This window comes from Gopherus evgoodei, chromosome 5 (assembly GCF_007399415.2).
Source record: "Gopherus evgoodei ecotype Sinaloan lineage chromosome 5, rGopEvg1_v1.p, whole genome shotgun sequence".
NCBI classification, from domain to species: domain Eukaryota; kingdom Metazoa; phylum Chordata; order Testudines; family Testudinidae; genus Gopherus; species Gopherus evgoodei.
In genome coordinates this window covers 113,392,451-113,418,370 of record NC_044326.1, presented here as the reverse complement: position 1 = coordinate 113,418,370, position 25,920 = coordinate 113,392,451, and the positions used below count along the sequence as shown (strand labels likewise).

General features: G+C 42.3%; 1 protein-coding gene across 1 annotated transcript in view; it reads right to left on the bottom strand.

Moving 5' to 3' along the window:
* HADH (hydroxyacyl-CoA dehydrogenase) overlaps positions 1-19,818 on the bottom strand; it is a 34,934-nt gene extending 15,116 nt beyond the window's left edge. Inside the window, exons 1-4 of the mRNA XM_030564542.1 lie at positions 19,649-19,818; positions 13,103-13,231; positions 7,615-7,772; positions 269-395 (exon numbers count right to left, since the gene is read on the bottom strand). Coding sequence (XP_030420402.1) covers positions 269-395; positions 7,615-7,772; positions 13,103-13,231; positions 19,649-19,774 — 540 coding nt within the window. The 5' untranslated portion in view covers positions 19,775-19,818. The remainder of the gene's footprint in view (positions 1-268; positions 396-7,614; positions 7,773-13,102; positions 13,232-19,648) is intronic.
* Between the last annotated feature and the right edge of the window lie 6,102 nt (positions 19,819-25,920).

Genomic DNA, 25,920 nt, shown 5'->3' with positions numbered 1-25,920 from the left:
TGGGAATCTAAGCGGAGAGGCCAGAAGCTGACTGGACATGAAGATGGATCAACCAGAGTGTCTTAGGAGTCAGAAATGAAAGAGGACTATTCAGTCCATCTCCCTCTCTTGGAATGGAGGTCATTTCACCTTCTTATCTCTAAAAGTAACTCCTGGTATGGAGGGCTGCATGCTGGGATACATCCTATTACTTTAATGAACTCTCAGTGAAGTACAAGTATATTACCATGCTATAATATTTATCATCAGAATACTATCAAACACTTACCTCCACAAGCTTCATCACAGGCACTGGGTTAAAGAAATGGAGGCCACCAAAGCGGTCCTGCCTGGTGGTGGAGTTGGCTATGTCTGTTATTTGCAAAGATGAAGTGTTGCTCGCAAATATTGTGTTTCTGTGGGGAAAGGAAGTGAGGATTGTGTAAATGACAGCTATCTTTGTGAACAAAGTCTGTGCCCTAAAGATCAACAGACCTGCTATGGGCATTCAGTGGCTAATCAGGAGTGTCTTTTTTTTTCAGCTAGCCTATCGTAGGCCAAGTGTTTTTAAAAGTACCCCATCATACATAGCTGACACTACCCTTCACTGCTTCCCACAGCATACAACTAAAATAGCACCGCAATGACCAATAGTTAAGCTTGTCTCTGAAAGTTGTATGAATTCTTAACTCCAAGAAGACTATATAGGTCACACCTCACTGGATCAAGAAAAGTGTTTTTTCCATTAAAAGTACAAAAGTTTTGTAGTCTTCATCATAAATCTCTTATTTCAGGAAAATTCAGATCTAGGAGCCTAGCTTTTGAAAATTTTTGCCAATAATCTTTTCACAGTATACACCAGGGGTCAGCAACCTTTCAGAAGCAGTGTGCCAAGTCTTCATTTATTCACTCTAATTTAAGGTTTCACATGTCAGTAATACATTTTAACATTTTTAAGTCTCTTTCTGTAAGTCTATAATATATAACTAAACTATTGTTGTATGTAAAGTAAATAAGGTTTTTTAAATGTTTTAGAAGCTTCATTTAAAATTAAATTAAAATGCAGAGCCCCCCAGACCATGGCCAGGACCCAGGCAGTGTGAGTGCCACTGAAAATCAGCTCATGTACCGCCTTTGGCACCTGTGCCATAGGTTATCTACCCTTGGTATACACTGACAGATCTAGACAGCAGATATATTGCAAAAGGGAAAAGGAGAGCAGGAAAACAGAGATGCCACAAAGAGACAAGAATTGCTGCACACAGCACAGTCATTCAGTAGACAGGACCATATCCAGATATGTGGTGGGTGGGGTGTTTTTTTAAGATTTATAATGGCAAGGGAAGGAAATCCATCCATTGGCATAAATCATTTCTTAAATTTAAATAATTCATATATTACCTTCTGTTAATGAGATTTCAGAGCATTTTTCAATTATTAAGCCTCACAACACTTGTTAGATAGATAAGGTTTATTTTACTGATGGGGAAACTGAGGAAGAGAAAAATTAAGTGACTTGCTCTAGGTCACACAAGTCAGTGGCAAAGTCAGGAATGAAGTCCTTACTTCCAGTTGCCTGTTCTAAACAGACTCCCTCCCAGAAAAACATCCCCTGGAGTCAGTCAAATGTTGTTATGTACCGTAGTTCACTTAGCTATAACTATGTCCTGGGACAGGAAAAAGCTTTGGAGAAACTGTTTCTTCTTTGAGTCAGGAGAGCATCACAGATCTTGAGGGGTGAGAAAAACAATTGGTATGTAAAAAGAGACTGTGAAAGCCGCTGCATTTTTATTTCATGTACAATATCTGAATTTGTCTGACAATCACAAAAGCGTCTCTAAAAATCTTACCTACATATTTCCCCAGCTATCCTTTAATCACTTCTCCCTGGCAACAGCACCACAAAACAAGCCTTAGGGCTTGTCCACACAGTGCACTAGTCCACAGCGGTGGGATGTAAATTCTAGTGTAAGGAGTGCACCATGCTAGTGCACATTAATGCGCACTAGAGAACTTTTAGTGAGTGCCAGCAGGGTCGCATAGGCCAGTTAGTATGCAACATGCTAGTGTACATTAGCATTTACACCTCTCTAGGCAGACTAATGCACTGTGTAGACAAGCCCTTAGATTATTCTGGAGTAGGGCACTGAAAGAATGTTTTTCACCCACAATTCTGATATCAGTAGTTAAGATTTCCAAAGGTCAAAGAATATGAAGGACAACAACAATTCATGACCCACCCTATTCAGAATGTTCACCATTGCTTCCAATGAACTTCCATCCAGAAGTCTCTCAAATACTTAAACAAACCTAACGGAGAAGATTCCTTCTCACAAACTAACGGTTGCAGGATCCGAATTTTTCAGTTAAGCTTCTAATCTCTGAAATGCCCACTTCTGTGGGTAAAAATTGGAACCTTACTGTTAAATTAAAGCTTTGCATTGTTCTATAAATACAATCTAGCTTTAATGAGGATTTTTTTCCAAACTGTATCTGAGAGTGCCTTGCCCACATTATCTATTTAAACCAATAAATTTGTTTAAACCAAATTTAGATAGAGGATAAGCGCCTCCATGACTTGGACCTCCTAGTCAAAGTTCCAGCCTAGAGCAAAGTTTTACAACCTTTGAAAATTGCATTTAGTAAATGGAAGTACTGACAAACCCCTAATGAAAGATTTTGGCATCAGGTGTGCTTGCCTGCAGTGCCACCTAGTGGGTCTGAAGAAGAATTATACAGAATCTCAAAACTCAAAAGACGAGAAAAAATATAGCCTTCCAGTGAAGTTACCCACACTGTCCAGCTCCGTTTTTAAAAATGCTGAAGTTGTGGATGAAAGAATTCCTCCTTCTGGCCAGTTTTGTACACAATTTCAGAATACAAACCACAATCCAGACACTAGCCAACTCCCGGCTGAGGTTGGTGCCTTAACAGAAAGATAAAACCTGGATCAAAATGATATGCAATGCCCACTGCACAGAAATTGGCAGTCTACAGTTAGGGAGGCAGACAGAAAAGGCAGGGGGGCTCTCCGGAAAAGAAATAATGAAGAATTCTCACTATCCGATGACTGATACTCCTGTCTAAAGTAGCAGCAACATAAATTAAATGCACACATAATAATGGATGCAGGAAGTGACATGAAAATCCTACACTGGTCTATTTAGAGCAGGACAGAAACTGAGTCAATGACAGTAGGACACGCAGTGCATAAGGAGGGGAACCCATCCATATCACTATGCTGAAAATCAAACCTAGAGACATTACCCAGGGTCACTGATTACTTATGAAGAGGAGGCATCATAAATACATTTCCAAATAGTAAGAGGATTCTCAAATGTAATACTGAAAACAAGATAACCTGCCAACACAATTAGGCAAAGCTTGAGGAAGTAATTACACTTCTCTATTTCCCTGTAACACAGTGCTGCTGTGAGGGTAAATTCATTAATGTCTGTAAAGTGCCAGCAAATCCTCACATGGAAGGTGGCATAAGAATGCAGAGTGCTATGCATACAAATCAGTGGCATGATTCACCTAGGCTGAAATAGAAACCACGGGTGACAGCTGCAGCCAGAGCCCCTTCAGCTTGCTGGGTGCAGATTTAGTGCTTTGAGTTGTACTTGTATAAAACTTCTGTACTGTTAAAGCACTTAACTGGCTTAGTTTAAGTCAATTTGTATCTACAAGCATAAAATTTCATGCAGTCAGCATGGACAATAGCTACCCCCATTCCCCAGTGCTCTCTGGGGATGCTAAATTCCCACAAACTACCTGTTTGCCCCATGCAGCTTTCATTCCTCTGCAAAAGTATTAAGCTATACAAATGGAGAGTTGGCAAGGCTGACTCCTTCCCCCGCACCGCAACAGAGTTCAGCAACTCCACAAAGTAGTGAACTGCGTGGGGCTGCCAGGTAGCTTAATGAAGCTTAGCATCACCACAGGAAGATAGAGGCAGCCCCACCTTATTTGAGCTCCTTAAAGACTTATGATTGTAGAAGCAAATCTGCTTAAAGCTCACTAACTTGGCTGAGCTATAAACCAATTTACTTCTACAAGTTTCTGAGAAGGTTCACAGCAGCAGGCTCCCCTCCTGTGAACCCTAAGCCTTCAACAGTAGAAAACAATTCACCTGGCACAAAGATTTTCCAAGGAGTCTGGACACAAGAAACAATGTAGAAAACTTTGCCCTCCACACAGAGGAATTTGGGGTTTTTTCCATCTCATTTCTTTAAGATAGGGATGAGAGTGGAGGAGGAAGAAAATAGGCTGGGGCTCATTATGTGTTCTGCACAAGGGTTATATTCCTTGTAGCAATCACAGCGATAAAGTTAACTAAGTTTACTGTGTAGAATACAGACGTATAACTGCTTCTGCATACTAAACGGCAGTAAGGGCAGGAAAGTACAATAAGTAACTTATTTTAAGTCAACTCAAACAGTTTTCTGAACAGTAAGCTGAAATGCTACTTGAGCTTACTTTCGTGAAATAAGTTTTCAGTTCTAGCTCAAACCGAGCTATACAACACTTGGTCTTCACTTCAACCTCAGCAAGCTAGATATTTTTGGAGAGGAAGGTCTGTACCACCCCTTGCCAAGCTGCACTGTCACAGGGATTAGGTAATATTTTCAATAGCTTCCACAGTTCAAGGATTCTTCTGATAAGGGAGAATAGGCTGCTATCTCCACGCAAGGCTGATGCTGCTCAGTGCTTTGGCTAATTACTAGCAGGCTGGAGTTCTGAGGGAAAAGCAGTAGGAGATCACACCTGGCACACCCTCCAACACTGCACAGCTCAGAATGCTGCCACAAGGAGCTGCCACTACATTTGCTGAGCAGGAGTCTCAGCTCTGACCCTGCCCAGATTTGCTACTGCCAGTGGTTTGGGTTACAAGGAAAGACCCAACCTTTAACCTGGCATACAGCAACATATATGACCTGCAAGAAGAAAGGGAAAGGAGTCAGCTAACCCCAAACCTCATTCGCTCTTACATCCATCTCACCAGCTCTTAAACCAATTAGGCTTATGGGTAGTTAATGGAGGGAGAAAAAAAGAAAGCAACTTAGGAACCTGTCTCCTTTCCACTAGCAGCTCTTCTGTGGGTATGTGCACATACAGGAAACAGGGACTCAAAATTATTCCAAGCTATGGGGAAGGCACAGGAAGATGAAGAGAAATAAACATAAAAGCAGAATTTTTCATTCTAGGGTAGGGAATATATTAGAACTCTTTTTGGCTACAATCCTATCACTTTGTTGAGCCAGTGGGGAAAAGACACTTAGAAGTAACATAATTCTCTACCACCACCATTCTTCAATTTCTGTGCCAATTTGAAGAAGGCATGGCGGCAGGAGGATCTTCTCTCTTTCCTTCACGCCCCCCCCCCCCCATAATGAAAATAAAAGCCTAATATCAATCAAAATACATAGTAGGAAAATGCAGTAGTTGTCAACATTTACAGATATGCATTTAGTGACCCATCAGAGAGATATGTTTGCTTTCGTCTTACCATTCATTTTCTCCACGTGAGAAGTCATAGATCACTACCTTAAATCTCAGTAGAGAGAGCTAGGCATCCCACGCTACGTAATGTTTAAACATATAATACGCAGACACCACTGCTGGTGCAAAGAATGAGAGCAGTTAGTAAATACTGTGCTAACATATTAATTCTATTTTTTTTTTTTTTACACAGAGTGCCTCAACCACTTAGCGCATTTCCTGAATTTAGAGTCCACTCTATACCTTCATTACAACTATTATGCTATCTTTATAATACAAACAAAATTATTTGATACTGGGTACTTATCCAGGTAGACAATCTTCCCCGAATACAAACACGTCTCCATAGCCTGAACTGAATAATTTGCAGAGGAGCAGGAAAGGGATAAAGCTTTTTAAAGGGGGAGGGATTCTGTAAGGAAGTCTCCTCCCTGGGGAATTTCTTGCCCTCCCATACTTGCCAGTTGGTGGAATCTGGACTGTATAGAACATATAACTTTGTGAGCCACACAATAAAATGTCACCCACTCTGGATGGTTAGCTGTACCTAGGAAGCGCGGAAGGAGGAAGTCATCATCACTAGATGCAAGGAAATCTCACATCTTCTCCCTGAGCCCTACTTGATTTAAATACTACAGACTGGAACTGACTTATTGTATGCACTTAGTACAATCTGTATAATAATCCTATCAATAGCTGTGTCAGGAGAACTTTAAATTACCATTCTGTGGGTATATTTGGGTTAGGATTACAGCTCAGTGATACCAATAGTATTTGTATGAGTGCTGGTACCCATCCCAGCCACTGTATGTGAGTGATGTTTATCTCAGAGCATATAGGCAGGGCCGGCGCTTCCATTGAGGCGAACTAGGCAATCGCCTAGGGCACCAGGATTTTTGGGGGGCGGCATTTTGCCGGGAGGGGGCGGCAGGCGGCTCCGGTGGAGCTGCCGCAGTCGTGCCTGCAGAGGGTCCGTTGGTCCGCGGCTCCAGACCCTCCGCAGAAATGGCTGCGGCAGCTCCACCGGAGCCGCGGGAGCGGCACGCGGGCAGCGAAATGGCCATGCGCCTAGGGCGCGAAAAACTCTAGCGCTGGTCCTGCATATAGGCTGCCTAAATGCAACTCTGACTTTTGCTAATCCTTTACTGATCAGAACTTCTGCAGCTGTTTTTGAGAAGCACATGACAAAATGGGTTTGGAATCATGATTCTCACCTCTGCAGCCTCCTTGATTGATTATTTATCAGCCTGACAAAGTAATTGATAGTATTTTCCATTTTAGGACAGGGCCTGTCAGATCTCCATTTCTATAGCACCAATAAAAATTAAACCTCTTTGGTGTGAAGAACTGAAAGGAGGAGGGGGGGGGGTGGTTAGTTAAATAATTCATTCTAATTGGTTCACTGGGTTCTCTGTATTTTTTTAATCTTTGCTCATAAACTCAGATTGGAGAACTGTGCGCCCTTTATTTCCCTTAGAAGTCAATTCCTATTTTAATGGGGGGAGGGAAATAATTCTGCATTGCACTGGTGCTATATGCATAAAATTTGTGATGAATATTGGGGTGAAAGATGGAACGTGTGTAAAATATTACAAAGAAATAAGTTTGACAATTACATCTTTTGGTTTGCTGGCTGCCATGCTAACCAACTGTCAGTATTAAAAAGTTATAAACAAAACCTTAAAACCACTGCTACAAAAAAAAGAAAAGCCCAGGCCTAATGTTTCTCTTTGACTTGAAAAACATATTGTTGGAACAATTAAAACAAAGAGATCCTTAACATGACATGGAAAAGTATACTACAAATCCACAGAACAGAAGGAATTTGCGATGAACTCATTTTCTGCCTATGCATACCACGAAATCCCTTGAATGAGGCATAACATTTGAAAATAAATTGGGTAACTACACATGCCATGTGTTCAGAAAATCAGCAATTGCCATGTCAAATACTCCATATCACGTGATAGTCTGGAGTGAAAGGGAGCCTAAGAAAAGCTTGCTTAAGCATAGAAGCTAAGAAAATGACATAAAACTGTCATTTCAAGAAAAAGATATTAGCTACAAATTTCAAAACAACCTAAGAGACAAGTGGTGACGGATTCCAGTTCATTGTACTTTAATCATACATACTCTGGAGCAAACTTGTCCAGTCTCTTGAAGAGATCATTTTTCACCTGCAGGTTCTCCACAATGGCCTCAACCACAAGGTCGGTGCTGTGTACTACTGCTACTGGGTCTGTGCTCACTGTTAGGTTCTTTAGGGTCTTCTCAATGAACTGAGCAGCAGCCTGAAAGGTGAAACAGAAGTCACAAAACCTATTTCTAAAAGGTTTCATTTCTTTGGTCTGAAAGTTCTCACAGGTCAATTTATTTCACTAATCGCTTTTTTGAGCCTTAAAAATATTAGGCGTTATAACCTGCACTATATTTCCAGATCAATTAGAAAGCTTTAAATTCATGAGGGTACTATACTTCCAGAGATGGACTAAAACTTTCACAGCAACTCAAGTCTTCTCACAAATCCTTTATTTCATTCTTTTAGGATGACTGTTCTCCACCCCGCCCTTTATTTCAACCTTCAGAATGACAGTTCCAGTAAACAACTGACTTATCACTTCAATACTGTCCCAGGAGAATCCTGACCTGCCCTCAGTGAAAAAGGACTTCTTCGGTTTTAAACCATTATATTGTTTTTCCTTCCATAAGTGAGCTATCTGGTTTCACAGCTCATTGTTATAATTCAAAGCCCTTCATGGACACCTCAGGGAATGAAATGGCTTACAGGCAACATCCAATATATTAGAGTTCTCCTGGGAATGGGAACAAAATTTTTAATCTCTTTTGTGACTGTCAAAGCTGTTAATCACTGACAGAGTTTATGAGGACAGATCAAATACAAAGACAGGCTTTTTAAACGAGAGAATGGAGACGCGGTACAGTTGCAAACAGACACTTGTATACTACATTTTGGGGTCTGAGAACTTGTTTACGTAGGGAAATTTACCAGCATCACTATACTACTATAATTATACAGCGATAGTTATGCTTGTATAACTCTTCATGTGGACACATGTATTCCAGAATAAGGAGTGCCTTTTCCCAATTTAGCTTATACAGGTTTCAGAGCAGCATAAACTAAACTGAAAAAAGGTACTCCTTATTCTGGAATACAAGTGTTCCTACAGGGAGTTATACTGCTACAACTATGGCCTGGTCTACCGGGGTGGGAAAGGGGGGGAAATCGACCTAAGTTTCGCAACTTCAACTACGTGAATAACGTAGCTGAAGTCGACGTACTTAGACCTACTCACCACTGTGTCTTCACTGCAGTGAGTCAACAGCTGACGCTACCCTTTCAACTCTGCCTGCACCTCTCGCTCCGGTGGAGTACCGGAGTCGACAGGAGAGCGCTAGACATGATAAATTGACGCCACTGGATGGATCGCTGCCCGTCAATCCTGCAGGTAATGTAGACAAGCCCTATAGCTATATAATTATATTGGTATTTTTATGTTGGTAAATTTCCCCATGCAGACATGGGCTCTGATACATGCTTAAACCCAACCTTCCTACCATCCACACACAGAGCCTTCTAACCTATGCTTGTTACCGCCTCAGAACACAGGCTTGCTGGCTCATGCAGGGGCACAGATAAAAGTGTCATGCTGTAGCCCCTGTCCCAGCCTTCTCACTTTGCAGTGAGGACATAGCTAAAGCATGTGTTGTAGTGCTTGTGTTCTGATAAACCACCAACGTGACCCCACAATTCCTGGGGCCTGTATGCTCCAGCTCTTCTACCGTCCAACTTCTCACTCACCCCCTATACACTGAAAGCAACCTGTTAGTTCAAATGCAGCTGCTCTACATTTAACCCTTCACTGCATGCAGACTGCTCAACTTCAAACACAGCTGAGCCTTGCTTGTCAGAAAAGCAGAGAGAAGTCCATACCAGGTTTCTTCTCCATCTATGGTGTGAGGACCGCAAGGCCCAAGATTTTGGGAAAAGCAACAAAAACCAGCACAAAAGCTTGACAGAGTTGGGGCTCAACCAAACCACTGACCAGTGCTGAGTGTAAATCATGCACCTCAAGATCATCTACAAGGAATTCAACCAACAGCTGGGAACCAACCCCAGTACTGAGTCTATAGTCCCGGTGGATATGCTTAGAAACTTGGAGGCAGAGAAAGGGTCACCACTAGAGTCACAGGAGCAAGACCCCGAACACAGCAGGGTGCTGGCATCAGATCTGCACCAGGTAATGGAACTGGATCAATTAGGGCATCCTGGGCCCATATTCACAGTAACTGTTTGGGGATGGGGATGGAACAGTCAGGAGAGGAAGTGACAATGCAGCGGGAGTTGTAGTCTGGTAAGTGACACCTAAAATCTTGGTTATTATAACAAGTGGGAGAGATTTCCAGGCTATGAGCAATACAATTATTATTATAGAGAAAAATTACATGCAGGGAGTTGTATTTTACTGAGACCACAAGCCCGGCCATTTCCCCACCCACACCTCAATTCCATGTGGGCTCCATGATGGACGTCAAGAAAGGAAAAAATTAAAACGAGCAGCTAGCGATAGCTTTTTACTGGTTATATGGTTATTGTTAGAAAAGGGGTAATAATCTCAGTAAGCGTGGGTGCATATTTCACCACGCAGTGCTATGTGTGCAACTCAGTCACACCAGCATGTTGTTTTGAGTTTCATCGCTGCCTGCACTGGTGCAGTTCTGCCTGGATTACCCATCATAATGGCTGCAGTGGCTGTATTTTGTCGCCTGGGTCCCTGTCCACTCGTAGCATGCTGTCCAAAATAGGCCAGGGTGGAAGTGGCAGCAGAAGGTGGCCTGTTCCATAGCTATAAAGCATTTCCACCCTAGTTCAGCATCTTACTGATTTTTGCCTGAATTTTCTCTCACTCCTGGCTAGTACATGCTTGAAAACTTTTCATGCAGCAAAAACTATATGGTTGGTCAGATTCCAGGGCAGGATACACTTATTACAGCCAACTCTGTAGCTCACTAGCCCATTCCTTTCATAGACGTGCTGTTCAGTCACCCGACACTGAAAAATCTCCTTTGCATAGAGGAGTGGTATTCCTTTGCCGGCCTACAATAATAGATCCCTCTGGCACCTCTGGTAGATGAATGTCTTCTAAGGCTTACTTAGCCTGAAATAATGTTACAATAGAAACTTATAACAGGCCCTTTGGCATGAAGACCCACTCTACCCCCCAGCCATAGCTGAAATTTTTTTAAGAGGATTTTTAATTGACTCTAGTATGCAATTCGTACCATAATGTATCTGGGCTGGCAATGTGGCTGGCTAGAGCTTCTTAACAGGTCAGTGACTAAAGAATGAACAATAATAAAAATAACACCACCAAGGAGATAAAAGTATCAGCCTGTGGTCTTGACATAATGCAGAATGTAAAAAAGGGGCAAGGGATTACTTTCTTTCCTCCCGCCGATGGACACAAAATAATGCACTTTCATTTCCTTGGCAGTTCTTTCCATCTCTGTTGGACAGGCATCAAACTAGATGTCTTGGGGAGCTGATGCACAACCAGCAACAAGGAAAAGGAGAAGTGTCCGGGACAAAATGCTGCAGGACACTGCGGCCATGGCAGATGAGCAACTGGTCTTCCAGAGAGGGAAGCAGGATTGGAAGCTTCAGAGAGGGAGGGAGACAGCCAAGTTGGAAGAGAAAATGGTGACATTGTTCCTTGATCATGAACAGAAACTGAGGGAGAAGGACCCGTGTGAGAGGCTGCTTGCACTCATAGCCACCAAGCAGCAAGTCCCAGCTCCAGCAAACACAGAATCCCCATCATGCTACCACTTCCTGCAGCCTGCACAGCCACTGGACAATTCAGGGGTTCAGTGGGCCATGAACCACTCACGGAACACATCTACGGACATCCCACACAACACACTCCACCAGGGCAAAGGAGAACACACACACACGAGACATGCAGTTTCACTACCGGTACAACCATAGTGGTTGAACTTATACAGTTTGCCACTTCTGTCTGACTGTTTGCCTATTCTGCTCTTTTGGTGTGGTTGTTTGTTTGGTTTGGTTTTTTGATGGCAGCTGGGATGCCAAGGATTTTTCAATGTAATTGGAATGAATATTTTTCAATAAACTATTGTGGTTACAAAAAGAGTAAGTCTCAACGTTCTAGCCAAAGGATTTATTAAATCCAGAAGAATCAAAATCCTTAATATAGCAGTAGCTTAATGCCTACATACAATAAAGCAGTGGCACATAAGCTGCAATGTGCCCCATTCGTTAGCATGTTAAAAATCACATCCTCTCACACACAGCACCCTGTGAACACACATGGCATCCCTGATTTCCCTTGTCTGTTCAGATCCAACCTCAGTAGTGTCAGGTGCATTGTCTACTTGTCTGTACTAGGCTTACAAACCAGCAGCATCCTGAGTCCACTTCAGGTGAAAACAGTCTCCATTTTGCCTTGCAGAAATCGTGCAGTGGACAACAGGACACAATAATATGGATGGCACTAGAAACACTGACATCCAAGTGTTTTCACAGACAGACTAGATGACTGTTTTGGTCCCTTTTATCCCTATGGCTCCATCTTGCTCTGAGTCTCCCAAATGTGCACTCCACCACCATCCAGCAACTCCTGAACCTTCTTTTGTCAAGTCCTCTAACTCTAGGGTATAGTTTCATGAACCACGGTAGAAGAGGGTAAACAAGGTCTCCTAATATAACAGAGGGCACTGAGACCCCACTGATAACAATTTGGGAGATACATGGTTCCCACTTGTCCAAAATGGTAAGTGCCTGATCTCCACAGAACTCTGCTATCTCACAGTGTTCATGGCATCTCCGCAGAACCAGTACATCTCACAGTGCCCAGGAACCCATCTCTGTGGTTGATCAAGGCCTGCAGAACAATGGAGTACTACCTTTTGGGTTGACATATTCATCTGCTCCTGGTGGAGGGCACATTATGGGCATATGAGTGCCATCAATGGCCCCAGTACAGTTTGGAAAGCTCACTCTTTCAAAGCCAGCAATTATTTCAAGCACATTAGTTATGCCCACCACTTTTGGGTAAACTGTGATCCTGATACAAAGGGAGAGCAGATGTCTGTCATAAAATGCAAAGCTATGCTTCTCCGTTCCCCCATGCAGCAACTAAAGCAAATCTATCTGAGGTTCCTTAAATGGTATAATTACAATCCTGTAATTTCTGCTTTGGGGTAAAGTTGGTGTACAGCACTTTACGATGGTTTAAAGAAACCTATTAGATAAGGATAATTAATGTACCACTTAAACTTTGAGCTCTAACATTAGTTTTCAAAGGCTTCCCAGTTTTTGAGGTTAATCTGTCATTTAAGACTACAATCTGAAAAACCAGAAAAAGACACAATGCACCAACTTTCCCGATCAAAAAACCCTGAAAATATTTTAACCTCTTATCTTCCTAGCGTTTTGAATGCATTTTTAATACTATTCTACCAATCTGATTCTCTTGTATTCATCTATGCACTAATTGACAACAATCACAACATTAAAACAGTAACTCTATCAAATTCAGTGAAGTTTGTCTAGTGGTTATAAATACCAAGATGTCACCTCAGGCTTGTCTGCAAACATCTTCTTTGTCATTCTTTTCAAACTATCCTCAATCCCTTTCCTGGAGTTCTTCAGGATTTCATCTGTCTGGTCCACTAACACCACAGTGTGACCAGTTGCTGCAGCAACCTGGGGAGAAGGAATGGGAAGAAAGGAGCTATTAAGAATGTCAAAGAGACAAGTCAATTGGGCTAATAGGAGGGAAAATGAGAAAGGGGAGGGGAGAAAATTAAATTTAAGCAGTTACTCCATAGGATAAAGGGGAATCTTGATTTTGTATTTGGCACCTAAATATTGGCTCATCTATAAACAATATTAAAAAAGAGAGACTTTTCAGTTTAAAATCTTAAAAATACACCTAAAGTTCTTTCTTCTGTTACATACAGCTCAGATTATTACAACTCAATCTTAAAAAGTCAGCTTTTTACTATCTATGCTACTTCATTATTTATTTGCAGTGATGTTGCAGCTGTGTTGGTCCCAGGATATACAAGACACATTTTTCTGTGATAATTCCTCTAAGGGCATACTGATTGTCAGATTTCACCCACATAGTTTTTTGGGCACTGGATGAAGTACACCACATGATCTTGAAAGGCGTGCTGTGGGGGTGGAGGGCGTTGATCACTATTCACTGTGTATGCATTTGCATTCTTCTCATGTTGGACAATGAAAATTATTAGTTGATTTAATCAGCAGGTTTCTATGCATTAATAGAGTACTATACTGTTGGGTGGCATACCCTGCTAGGAAACATTTGTTGAAACATCTGTTTTCACTGGAATTTTTTTTTTTTTTTTTTTTAAGTTACACACATTTCTTTTGGCCTTGAGTTCTGTATAAGCTTTTTCTACCACCTGGAACAGCTCAGTTGATCAAGATTTCATAGATATGAGTAATAGTGGAAAACAAGATTACTTTCTTTATTTCCACCACAGCCATGGTGTAAGATTTGAAAAATTCCATATATTGTAATTTATCACGCTTGAGAGACAACTGCTACCACCACTGTGCTAACTCCTCCCTTCACATTTCATCTATTGCAAATTACTTGTACACCAAAACAAGTAGTACAAGGATATGAAGAAAAGGTGCAGTTAGGAGGCACCATACTGATGGTCAAGGACAAAAGATGGTTATAACATTCTACATCAGTGGTTGCACTACAGATCACGTCTAAGATTTCCAAAGGGGTCCAAACTCCATTTGAAATTTTTTAAGGGAACCACAAATGTAAAAAGGTTGAAAATCACTGTTCTACAAGGCTGCATTGCAACATGCTATAACTATATTCCCTGTCTTTTGTTTAGTCTTTCTACATGGTGCTGAACAAAGTAATGCTTCCAACTTGGACAAAGAAATGATGTAACAAATATTCCCTTGAACTAGTTTATTGTTTTCTAAGGTGCTATACTAAAATACAGCAGGTGGCAGAGACTACTAGAGAGAAGGGAGTTATTGACAAGACTACCACCTCTTTCAGGCCCTCACTCTGACCACAGCCACATTCACAGTTTCTTCTTTCAAAAAAGAGAAGAAAAACAGGAAGAGGTGCTGGTCCTGATCCTGTTGTGACAAAATGTACTCTTGTATTCACACCCTCCACCAGTGGTTCTCAACTTATTTACTGTTTTGGACTATATATGCAGCTCTCTCTGTGTTATGTGGGCTGCATCCACACAATATATATACACCTCTACCTCGATATAATGCGGTCCAATGTAACGTGAATTCGGATATAACGCAGTAAAGCAGCGCTGTGGGGAACGGGGCTGCTTTACCTTGTTATATCTGAATTCGTGTTACCGCAAGCGGTTCCTCTATGCCCGCCTGTTGCTTGCTGCAGCCCTCCCCAGGGCCCCCCCACCCCAGCTCACCTCTGCTCCGCCTCCTCCCAAAAGCATGCTGCAGCTCCACTTCTCCTCCCTTCCAGGCTTGCTGCACCAATCAGCTGTTTGGCGCGGCAAGCCTGGGAGGGAGGAGAAGCAGAGCTGCAGCTCACCGTGGGAGGAGGCAGAGCAGAGGTGAGTTGGGTTGGGGGCTGCAGCAAGTAAGGGGGCACACAGAGGAACCGCTCCCCACTCCAGCTCATCTCCACCTCCTCCCCTGAGCATGCCACAGCCACTGCTTCTCCCCACCTCGCCCTCCAGGCTTGCCGGGCCAAACAGCTGATTGGTGCAGCAAGCCTGGGAGGGAGGGAGAGGGAGAAGTGGAGCAGTAGCAGTGCACTCAGGGAGGAAGCGGAGGCAGAGCAGAGGTGAGCTGAGGTGGGGAGTGGTTTTCTCTCCCTACCCTGATATAACATGGTCTCACTTATAAAATGGTGAGATTTTTTTGGCTCCTGATGACTGTGTTATATCGAGGTAGAGGTGTACTACCTGCATGGCCCTGAGTGTGTTACATGGGCCGCAGTTATGCACTGCCTGGGCTACAGGTTGAGAACCACTGCCCTATACACTACTGTAATAATCTTTGTACAAATCATATCTTTTGAGGTATTATTTAAAAACTTCCAATTTGCTGGTCATTACTGTACTGGTAAAATATCTTTGGCAACACTGCATGTGAAGTTATAAGATTCCACTGTATTATTAACACGTTCCAAACAAAAGTTGAGAAACAAGTTTGTCGCTAAACAATGGAATACCTGCCCTGCTTAATTTGCATTTAAGCAGTAAACAGAGGCATCAAGCAGGAAGGGAAACAAAGGAAGCGCAACAGTTGAGAAAAAAGCAGCAGGGAACATCCTTCCACGTAAACTTTTTGCCTCCTAGTACTGAGCTGGAAATGTTTTTTGGGGGTGGAGGGGGGAAAAGACAGACAAACTATAAAAAGAAGGAAGATACACACCAAGGGACCACCCACCCCCTGCCCGTCAATTCACTGCTCCTGAAGGGAGAAAACAGCTGTTGGACTAGGGGAGGGGAGGTCCTGATATAAGAAGTTTGATCAGTAAGACTATGGAAAGCATGTGGTGAGAAAGCTTTGAATTTAACAGTTTGTTAAATTAGGCACCAATAGCATTTTTTATTTTTCTTGTAATCAGTTCTGACTTTTATCCCTCATTACTTCTACACACTTAAAAATCTCTCTCTTTGTAGTTAATAAACAAATGTTATTGTTTTATCTAATCCAGTGTGTGGGAAACTCCATTTGGGGTGACAAGCTGTGCGCATATTATTTCTATTAAAGGAACAACAGGCTTAATATAACTTGAATTGTCCAGGAGAGGGCTGGGGAGTACAAGACACGTATTTCTGCGGGAAAATCGAGGACTAGTGGTGTGTTGGAATTACTCTGCAGTATATCCAAGGCTAGTAAAAGCAAGAGTGTAACCCAAGTGAAGTCGGTAAGCTGTAAGTGCACAGACAATGAGGGTGAGGCATGCATGCTGGAAGGCTGTTTGTGAGGTATTGTAAAGCAAGGTATTGTAAGACAACCAAGGTTTCAGGGCAGGGGTGACACAGCTGCTCCTTAGTCTGGATTGTACCGTATGTCACACCTATACTTAAGCAACAGCCAACCTCCCCCACTCGCAGTACGGAAAGATTTAAAAGAAGGCATCTTCCAAAGCCTTAAATGAAAAAACATGTCACTGCAAATAAAAAATTAAGTGTTGCTCCCAGGCAGTACCACAGTCACCCTGGCTCTGGAATAATCCCATCTTTATAATTACAATAGGATGCAGTGAGCACAAGGAAGCAAAGACACCCAAGGCATCCCTTCACCCTGAGGACTTGGATTCCTGCATGCCAGGGTCCCTGTCAAGAACCATGCCTGTTTCTCTTTACAAACAGTTGCCAAAAAGAGTCAGAACACGTAACAGCCTTCAGCTGTCTTTCTGGACTAATGAATTTTAAACAGTGCGCACATTCCTGAAACTTCAGGGCACATATTTATGGATCTCACCACATACTCATGTGGCACTGCACATTTATTGAGACAGGCCTTGAGGCTCTTTCAGAAGAAATCCCAAATTCCAGCGATAAGGGTGAGAGAGATTATTTTTATAGAGAAATTAAAGTTATAGATGATTAACCTCACTTTAAGTAGCAGACAAATACATGGACCTCCTTCTACAATAGATGCAACGAGAATATCAGAAAAAGCTATACCTCTGAGGGAGCACTACTGAGTTGACAGAACTGGAAATCCAAAGCTAGGAACTCCTGGGATTTACTCCTAGTTTGCTTTGTGACCTTGGGCAAATCACCTTACCTCTGTGTGCCTGTTTTCCTGTCTGTAAAATGGGTGAAATAATAGCACCCCTACCTCACAGGAGTGCTGTGTGGCTTAATTATTGTTTGTAAAGTGCTTTGAGATCTGTAAATGAAAGGTGCTATAGATGTTCAAAGTATTATTTTCCTTGTAAAATAAGTAAATATATCTGAAATAGTCCTGTCCTTGGCTTGGCAATCAGCCATTTGATAGATAAAAATGTCAAGTTAAAAGTGAACTTTACAAGTCAAAGGCTATAATGGCTGAACACTCTGGGAAAACAAGCAAATCCCATTTAATAAACCCACTGTAAGACACTACAGATTACAAATAAGGATACAGTATTTTAACAAAATTTAGTTCTCTCGCTATTTAGTGAGACTGTCAATCAATCTGTTCCATGTCAAGCTGGTACTAAATCATTTTCATAGGTCTTTCTTCTTCTGCCTTATCAGTCAGGCAGGGTGTGAAAGAGTCACAAGAAAAACCCAAACTTTGTACTTTTCCGTGACAAATACAGATTGGAGAATTGTGAAGAACACCCTGAACACAAATATACATTGGAAAGGCATGGCTTGTATTAAGGTTTTAAAAAACAAACAAAAATCATCTACTTATTTTGTACCTCATAGTGTTGCAAGTAATCCCTCTGGCCGCGATCCTGCACAGAGTCCAAATGGACAGGCTGCATGTCTCTCACAGAACCACACTGGCTTCAGTGGGACAGCATGGGAGCTAATTTCAAGACCGGGGTCTAAGATTGCTATAGTAAAGTTTTTAAAAATATTTGTTTTTGCAGCGTTTGCTTTGTGCATGACCACACTTTGTGTATAGTTACCATTTCCCCTACATAGTCAGTTTCTCCATTGTTTTGTCAACCCCCCCATAAACATTTTAAAAGACTGGAAAATGTTACTGTATAATCACAAAACAAGGTAACTAAGCAGTAGGTGCAATACCTGAAACTACTTTTAATTCCTTTTTTTAAAATGGACCAACTTACATATTTACTGTGTCCCTACTGAAGCTGAATCCAATTCATATCCATTCTAATACTAATGTGGAGCACAAAGGGGATGAAGAAAATGAATGCATCAACTCTGTGCTGGACAGTTTACTGCAGTTTCTCACATTTTTAACCAGAGATAAGAGATGACTACTATAGGTTAGAACAGGGGTCAGCAACCTTTCAGAAGTGTTGTGCTGAGTCTTCATTTATTCATTCTAATTTAAGGTTTCATGTGCCAGTAATACATTTTAATGTTTTAGAAGGTCTCTTTCTATAAATCTATAATAAATAAGTAAACTATTGTATGTAAAGTAAATAACGTTTTTAAAATGTTTAAGAAGCTTCATCTAAAATTAAATTAAAATGCACAGTCCCCCAGACCAGTGGCCAGGGAGTGAGTGCCACTGAAAATCAGCTTGCATGTTGCCTTTGACACTCCTGCCACAGGTTGCCTACCCCTGGGTTAAAACGCACTCAAAAACTGAACAGAGTGTGATTGTAAATCCAAAGTCCCAGGTTATCAGATGTTTAAGAACAAAGTCTTGAAGACCTGCCTACACAGGACCTTTATGCAGCTAATTATTTGCTCAGAGTTAAAATATCAAGCCAAGTTAAGTGACACACGGCAGAAAGAGAGCCTGTGGCAGAAACGACAAGATATAACAGAAACCATAAGAGCGAAGAAGTGGCAGAGGCAGTGTTATTTATATTATGCTAATCCCCTGGAGCCCTAATCAGGATCAGGGCCCCAGGGTGCTAGGCACGGTACAAATACATAACCAGGAGCTTCCTGCTCTCAAATAATTAATGACAGTTAATATACAGTGGCTGGGGAGACAACTAGCTGAAGCGGACAGGGGCGAAGTGGCAAGAAAACGCAACAAAGCCAGGAGCAGTTAAAAAAGAGGGGCCTGTTCGCCCCCCACATGCACACGACTCCTGTGCGCACGGAGAGCAGCGCAGCCAGCCGCGCTCACTGCCGCAGGGCAGACTCCCACCTCCGAAGGGCGGCGCGGAGCTGCACGGAGCGGACACGCCGCCGCTCGGAGAGGCGCGCCTGGGGCGGAGTGCAGCCACCCCGCCGTGCAAAGGGGCAGGTAGGCCAGGCCGGGATAACGCAGCCAAGGCGCCCGGGCTGCACTTCAAGGCGGGCCAGGGGCCGCTTGGACAGCCCACGAGCGCGGGCTCCCCGCAGCGGTGACACGGGCCGGGCGGGGCAGAGACTCCCGGGGGCGGGGGCGGGGGCGCCCTTGCTACTCGCCCCGGGTCTCCCTTCCCCAGCGGGGTGAGGCCCGGCCCGGCCCGGCCCCGCCGCTCACCTGCGCGATGCCCGCGCCCATCAGGCCGCCCCCGATCACGGTCACATGCTTCACGATCAGCTTCTTGGCGGCCGCGGTGGCGGCGGAGGACGCGGAGCGCACGAAGCAGCGCGTGGCGAAGGCCATGGCGAGCGGAGTGAGCGGGCGGGGGCGGCTGCAGGCAGCAGCCCAGCTGGAGGGGCGGTGTCAGGGGAAGGGCGGGGCCGCGGCAGCCTCTGGCCACGCCCCCCGCGATACCGGCCGTCCGGGCTGTGAAGGGCAGCAATCGCCCAGACGCCCGCCCGGCACTGAGCAAAACTCAGCTGGGTGGCAGAGTGCCCGCAACATGGGCAAGAGCCACCCACACCACTCCCCTAGGCATCCCACCCCACACCCTGGGCAAGAGCTACCCCAGGCCCTGAAAGGGCCATGTCCACTCCCACTCTCTCTTCATAATAAACAGCAAAATGTGCAAAAATAACCAACAGGTAACATTTAAGCCCATGCATCACAATGCATGTCCCTTTTTTCTTCTCTTTGGTGGATTCACAAGCCATGGGTGGTAGGAATGCTCGTACTAAAGATATGTCAGTACAGCCAAGTCATCCTTCATTCCCTCTTACACTAGTTTGAGAGAGAAAGAAAATTGCATATAATGGAGGTCCTGATTTTAATTATAAAAGTGGTAAAACTTTTAAGAAAGTGAATGAGGTGTTCTGGGGGTAGCTTAATACTTTCCACATTGTCATTACCGATTCTGATTCCTCAAAAGGGTTAAACGAGCAACACCAGGTCCCCTGCAACAAAATCCCATGCATGTTCAAAACAGCCTGCTTGGTGGAATCTGCTACTGGTAGACTCACTGAAGAAACTGCCTAAAATACATACAATAGCAAAGGTCAGATTTTATTGCACACAAAGGCATCATAACTGCTGTTATGGATTATAATAATTCCTCACAATAAGATGCTATAACATATAACAATAGTAAGTGTAGGCTAGAAAGTTTTGGTGCTAGTTCTAATAGGCCATAAACAAAACTGGACCCCTTATTTAACAGGTAATCCTTTCTCTGTAGGATAGTGAAAGCTGAATTATACCAGGCACCAAACTCCATCAATTTACACTGACTGCACTCAGACTTCGGGGCACTCAGGAAACAAGCTTTAGACATGATTATTTATAATCATTTAATTGCAATTTTCTTCTACACAATAATAGATCCTGGAGGCAGGTTTTGATACCATCAGTTTAAGTAAAAGCTTAGGGCCTGAGTTACACATGCAAATAGGGTACAGATTGAGGCCCTTAAAGCGGATTGCATAATCCTATTTGACATGTTCAAACCAAATTGAACCATTTTTGCTTGTACAGGACAAGCACTACCCAAATGTTTGTTGAGCTGAAAAGATTGTTAAACATTTGTAAGAAATATTGAGTTTGTGTAAGAAAAAAACAAACATTAAATTCACAGGAACACAGTTTAAAAAATAATATTTGGCATTTTACATCTGTTCAAGGCAAGCAATAAATTTTACATTCCCTTTTACCCAGCTTTTTCCATGATTGAGAAATCTGTTTTATCAGCAACTGCCCTGCCAGGAGACCATTCTAAAGATTTTAGCTCAACCTCAATGCTGGCACAAGCATACTCAACTCTACTGGCTTATCCCCGTGATTACATTAACTTTGGTATATCTCACTTTTCCCTCTCTAATCTACTAAAGAACAGCCTGAGCAACCACCAACTACAGTACTGCCACCACAAAAGTGTGTTTTTTTTTTAAAGTAGTACTATGAAGGGTTACCCTCTCCCCCATTCTGGGGTGGCACCTGATGTACTGGGTACCAATGAGCTCACCTGTTCCACCAGCCTGGGCTCCCTTATCTTGTCCTGCTGAGCCAGGCCCTCAGCGTGTTTAGAGGAGGCGTGGACAGCATAAGCAAATTTAAATTCACCCTCTCCCTCAATGTGGAGATACGCGCGCACACACACACACACACACACACACACACACACACACTTCCACAAAGTGGGATTAGAGAAAAACAAAAGTCTATAAACTACAAAAGGTAGATTTTAAGCGATAAGGGTTAGCAAATAGATCCAAGCAGATTATCTTAGTAAATAAACAAAAGCCACAAACTGAGCTTAACACACTAGATAGGTAGGATATGTATTAGCAAATTCTCACGCTGAGTGGTAAGCAGCCTGGTAGACTCTTAAGGCACAAGTTGCCTTGGCTTTCCCACATTTTCATACACAAGCTAAAGATCCTTCTAGCCTGGGACCATCACTTCCCACAGTTCAGTCCTTGCCCCTTAGGAGTTTCTAGGTATGTTGTTGCAGGGAGATTGAAGTCCCCCTGGGATGTCATTGTCCCACCCTTTGATATCTGGGAAGCTCTTTTGCTGTGACTTGGATCAAACAGTTCCCACTGTGTAGTGCTATCTCTGAGAGGTTTCTATTGCACACAGTTCCTGGGGTAATCTTTGCGCTTGTGTGCATTTCCTCAATAAGTCATTAACATTGTTTGGCCTTTCTCCTGTTGTACTTGAGAGGCTGCTTTTGGTGCTTTCAAACTCACAGCATGTTACAGTAACACACACAAACCAAACTTCGTAACTTCACATACAATGATAGCACATACAATACAGTGAGATATTAATGTCTAGCAGATCAAGACTTTTAGAATGACATCTCACAAGACATACTTGGTACAAAACACATCCTAATTACATGACAGTGGTGAATATTAAGATGTCAGGGTGTCACAAGTATATTGTGTTTTTATTTGCTTTCAAATGCTTGCTTGGGCAGTTTTTTATTCTGGGGAAGTTCAATGGCTTGTGATATAAAGGAGGTCAGACTAGATCCAATGGTCCCTTCTGGCCTTCGAATCTATGTAGTGTTTTGAGTCTGTGGGGTTACACTTGGATCACATATTCAGACTTTTCCTCCCAACCATATGTATACATTTAAAAAAAAATTTTTTTTTAAATTACAATCTGAATCACAAGAATGTAAGTGCTGGACTTTAAGAAAAACACCTATTATTGAGAGAGAGAGAGAGAGAGAGAGACTATAAAATCCCAGCAGCTGGCAACATACTGTGACAAAGTTTATTTGAGCAATTCACCAGATTAAGTTGTTTCTTCAGAAAAAATTAAGTGCATTCATCTTTGGCATTTTGTGCTAAAAGATCACTGCAACAAAAGCCGGCTTTGAGATACAGATGAGGTGCTTTGTTCCTTAGTAAACTTTATCTGACTGAAGATTATTCAGGACTAGCCAATTACAGATGAAAACAAGCATCACCTAAACAGAAATTCTATTGCTCAATATTCATAGATATGAACTGAACACCTGCTCTGTCTGAGGGAGACTTTATCAAACAAACACTCAAATCCTGGTCACATATGCAGAATAATATTAAGCAAAATAAGCAAAGCTCTTTAGTCAGGACTCCCAGGAGCACAAGAGAAAAAGAAGATCCGCTTCTCTTCAGCCAGGTGAAGCCCACAGTATTTTATACAAAAGACATGAGGAGGGGAGAGCCCTCCTGTTAGGTTCAGAAGGAGAAACAGAACCGCTCTCACCGTTATCTGGTGCATGTCTTGATAATCATCTCTCTCCTTACCGTATTTTCAAAATGCTGTTGCTGACATCTTCTGCTGCTGCAACAAACATACACCCCCATCACTAACTTTCTACTTCTCTTCCATTTTAAAATTTTAAAAATCCTCTCTCAACAGGATCATCAAGTAACAGGATGGGGTTTTCAGGCAGCATTGGCAGCCTACATGGCATCAATTAAAGTTATCTTCCATACTTAGATTATTAGCTCTTTAGGGCAGGCCTCATCTTTTCATTCTCTGTTTGTACAATGCAGTACAAGGTAGTCCTGGTTCATGACTAGGGCTTCTAGATGCTACAGTAATACAAATAATAATATAGAATGATTATGATTTTGGTACAGACAAGGTTCCAATTCTTGGAGCTATTAAGATGACACTCCAGTTCCTATATTCCCTACTCCCAAGTGTGGTGCTGTATAAACAGTAACAATAATAATCTTTAATGTTCTTGCCATGCTAAATGGGTAATTTGTCATATGGTCTGCTTGGCTTGAATGGCATCTGAACTAACAGCCCTTTTTCAAGTAGGCAATATAGCCCACTGGCATGTAAGTTACTTTAACATACTGTTCCAGAGTGTGACCCTATTTAACTTGTTTGCTCTCATGAAGTTACCAATTTACCATAATCCTGTAGTGGAGAGAGCCTACAGTGATGGAAAAGGTTTTTCCTTTGCTTTAGGACCACCACCTCCCTGAACACTGATGGTAGTTAAGTTGACAAGCACAGATCCAGCTGTGTCCTGTTGATAAATTGTATAGTCAATTGCTTAATCACATTTTGGTTTATTATTTAATTTTGAAATATATGGTCAAGAGACCAAATAACCACTCAGTGAGATTTATTAATATGGTACGGGAAAAAGGTTCAATACTCATCTCTGAGGAGCCATCCCAGGCAGTGATGTTACAATCACCTTATACAGAAGGTGTGCTCCCCAAGTTATACATTTCAGCTGCCATTATTTACATGATTTTACAAGTTACATTTCCCTACACGTAAAATCCAACCCAAATCCACCTACGCATCACTAAAATCCAACCCATCTGTTTGTTCCAGTTCCCTAACTTCTTGTTCTGTTCCTTCCTTATCTTTGTTTTGGATACTAGCATTCCAGGTACTTTTGCATGAAGGCACTTCCCTAGCTTTGTACTATGGCAGAGAATAAACGTATCTTGACAAGTTTCCTAACTTTTTGCACCAAATGCTTACTTCAGCAAATGCAAGGTGTTATGGGATATTTAGAATAAATTAATAGGATTATGGTATAAGACAGTTTAAGCATAAATATTATAATAATGATATAGTCTAATGCATACTATTTATATGATGCTGGCTAGAATATATTCATCAATGGTTTACACTGGGATAAGTGCAGCATAACTACGGTGCTGCGGGATATGGATTTTTCACAGTTCTAAGTGCTGTAGCTATGCTGACCTAAATTTTAAGTATAAACCAAGCCTAATTCTATTATATTTAAATCTTGTGTGTGTGAACGCCCACAGTTTTGCAGTACTGATAACAGGTCATACAGGTAAAATCAGGTTAATGTTATAGTAGCTTTACTTTAATATTTCCAATGTTAACAGCAGTCAACATTCCCCAAGGAGTACAGAGGGGAGCAAGTAGTCCAATGTAAAATTATGAATACTAGTTGTGAACTGAGTTCAGCCTACAAAAGCAATGTGCCAGGGGCTTTACACATCCCTCTATTCCACCCAAGCTCCCCACTGATCCTGTTCCATTTCAAAGACTGTCTGCAACACCCCTCCCCCATCTCTCATGCCAAGGTACCCCATTTTCTCCCACCATGCCAGGGGCTCTGTGCACCCCCATTCCCTCCCTATTTCTCCCCTCCCCAATCCTCTTTATTCCCCACTCCACCATTCCTCCTTTTTCAGGGTGTCAACATTTTTCAACTGTTTTGGAAGGATGGGCACTACTAAAATGAGAGAGATTCTTATGCAGGCATGTATTAATGTCTAGCATCAAACAATTATAGAGGTGGTGGAAGCTGGTAGTTCTGCTAACCAAATGTCAAGGGCACTACTATGCGTCTCCCAGTGACTAAAACTGAATGTTTAATAGCTTTGAAAAAGCCTTGATTAAAAATTAAACAAAAGATTACAGTGAAACTAATTCTCAAGTGGCATAAATGTAGGCACCAATTTTTGCATTCAGCAATAGATATATAGAGGGCACGTTCAAAACTTATCAGTCACAAAAACAATTTAGGTCAATATTGCACAATCCAGGTCTCCTCTCAGCTTACGTCTGTTACCAATTTACCTTTGCTCCACAGCAGAAGGGTATAAATTACATAAACAAGAGCAATTTACTTCCTCTAGGTCATGCAGTTTCTAGTCTCTCTCTCAGGAACTAGTAGAAACCTTAATTTTATTTGCCAGGGATGAAAGGCTTTTGTGTCAGTTGCAGCAGCAACTAGTGTTCTGGCAGACATGATAATGGTTACCCTAATAGCATATGTATCACATCATGCAGCATTGGATTCTATGTACAGTCAGAAGCTACAACTCTTAAGGGATTATTTGTAAAATAACAGTTTCGGAAGTAGTATGACATTTTACATACCAAACTTCTCTGCAGATCACTGGTTTAGAAGGCAGACTGCAGCAAGAGCACACAACAAT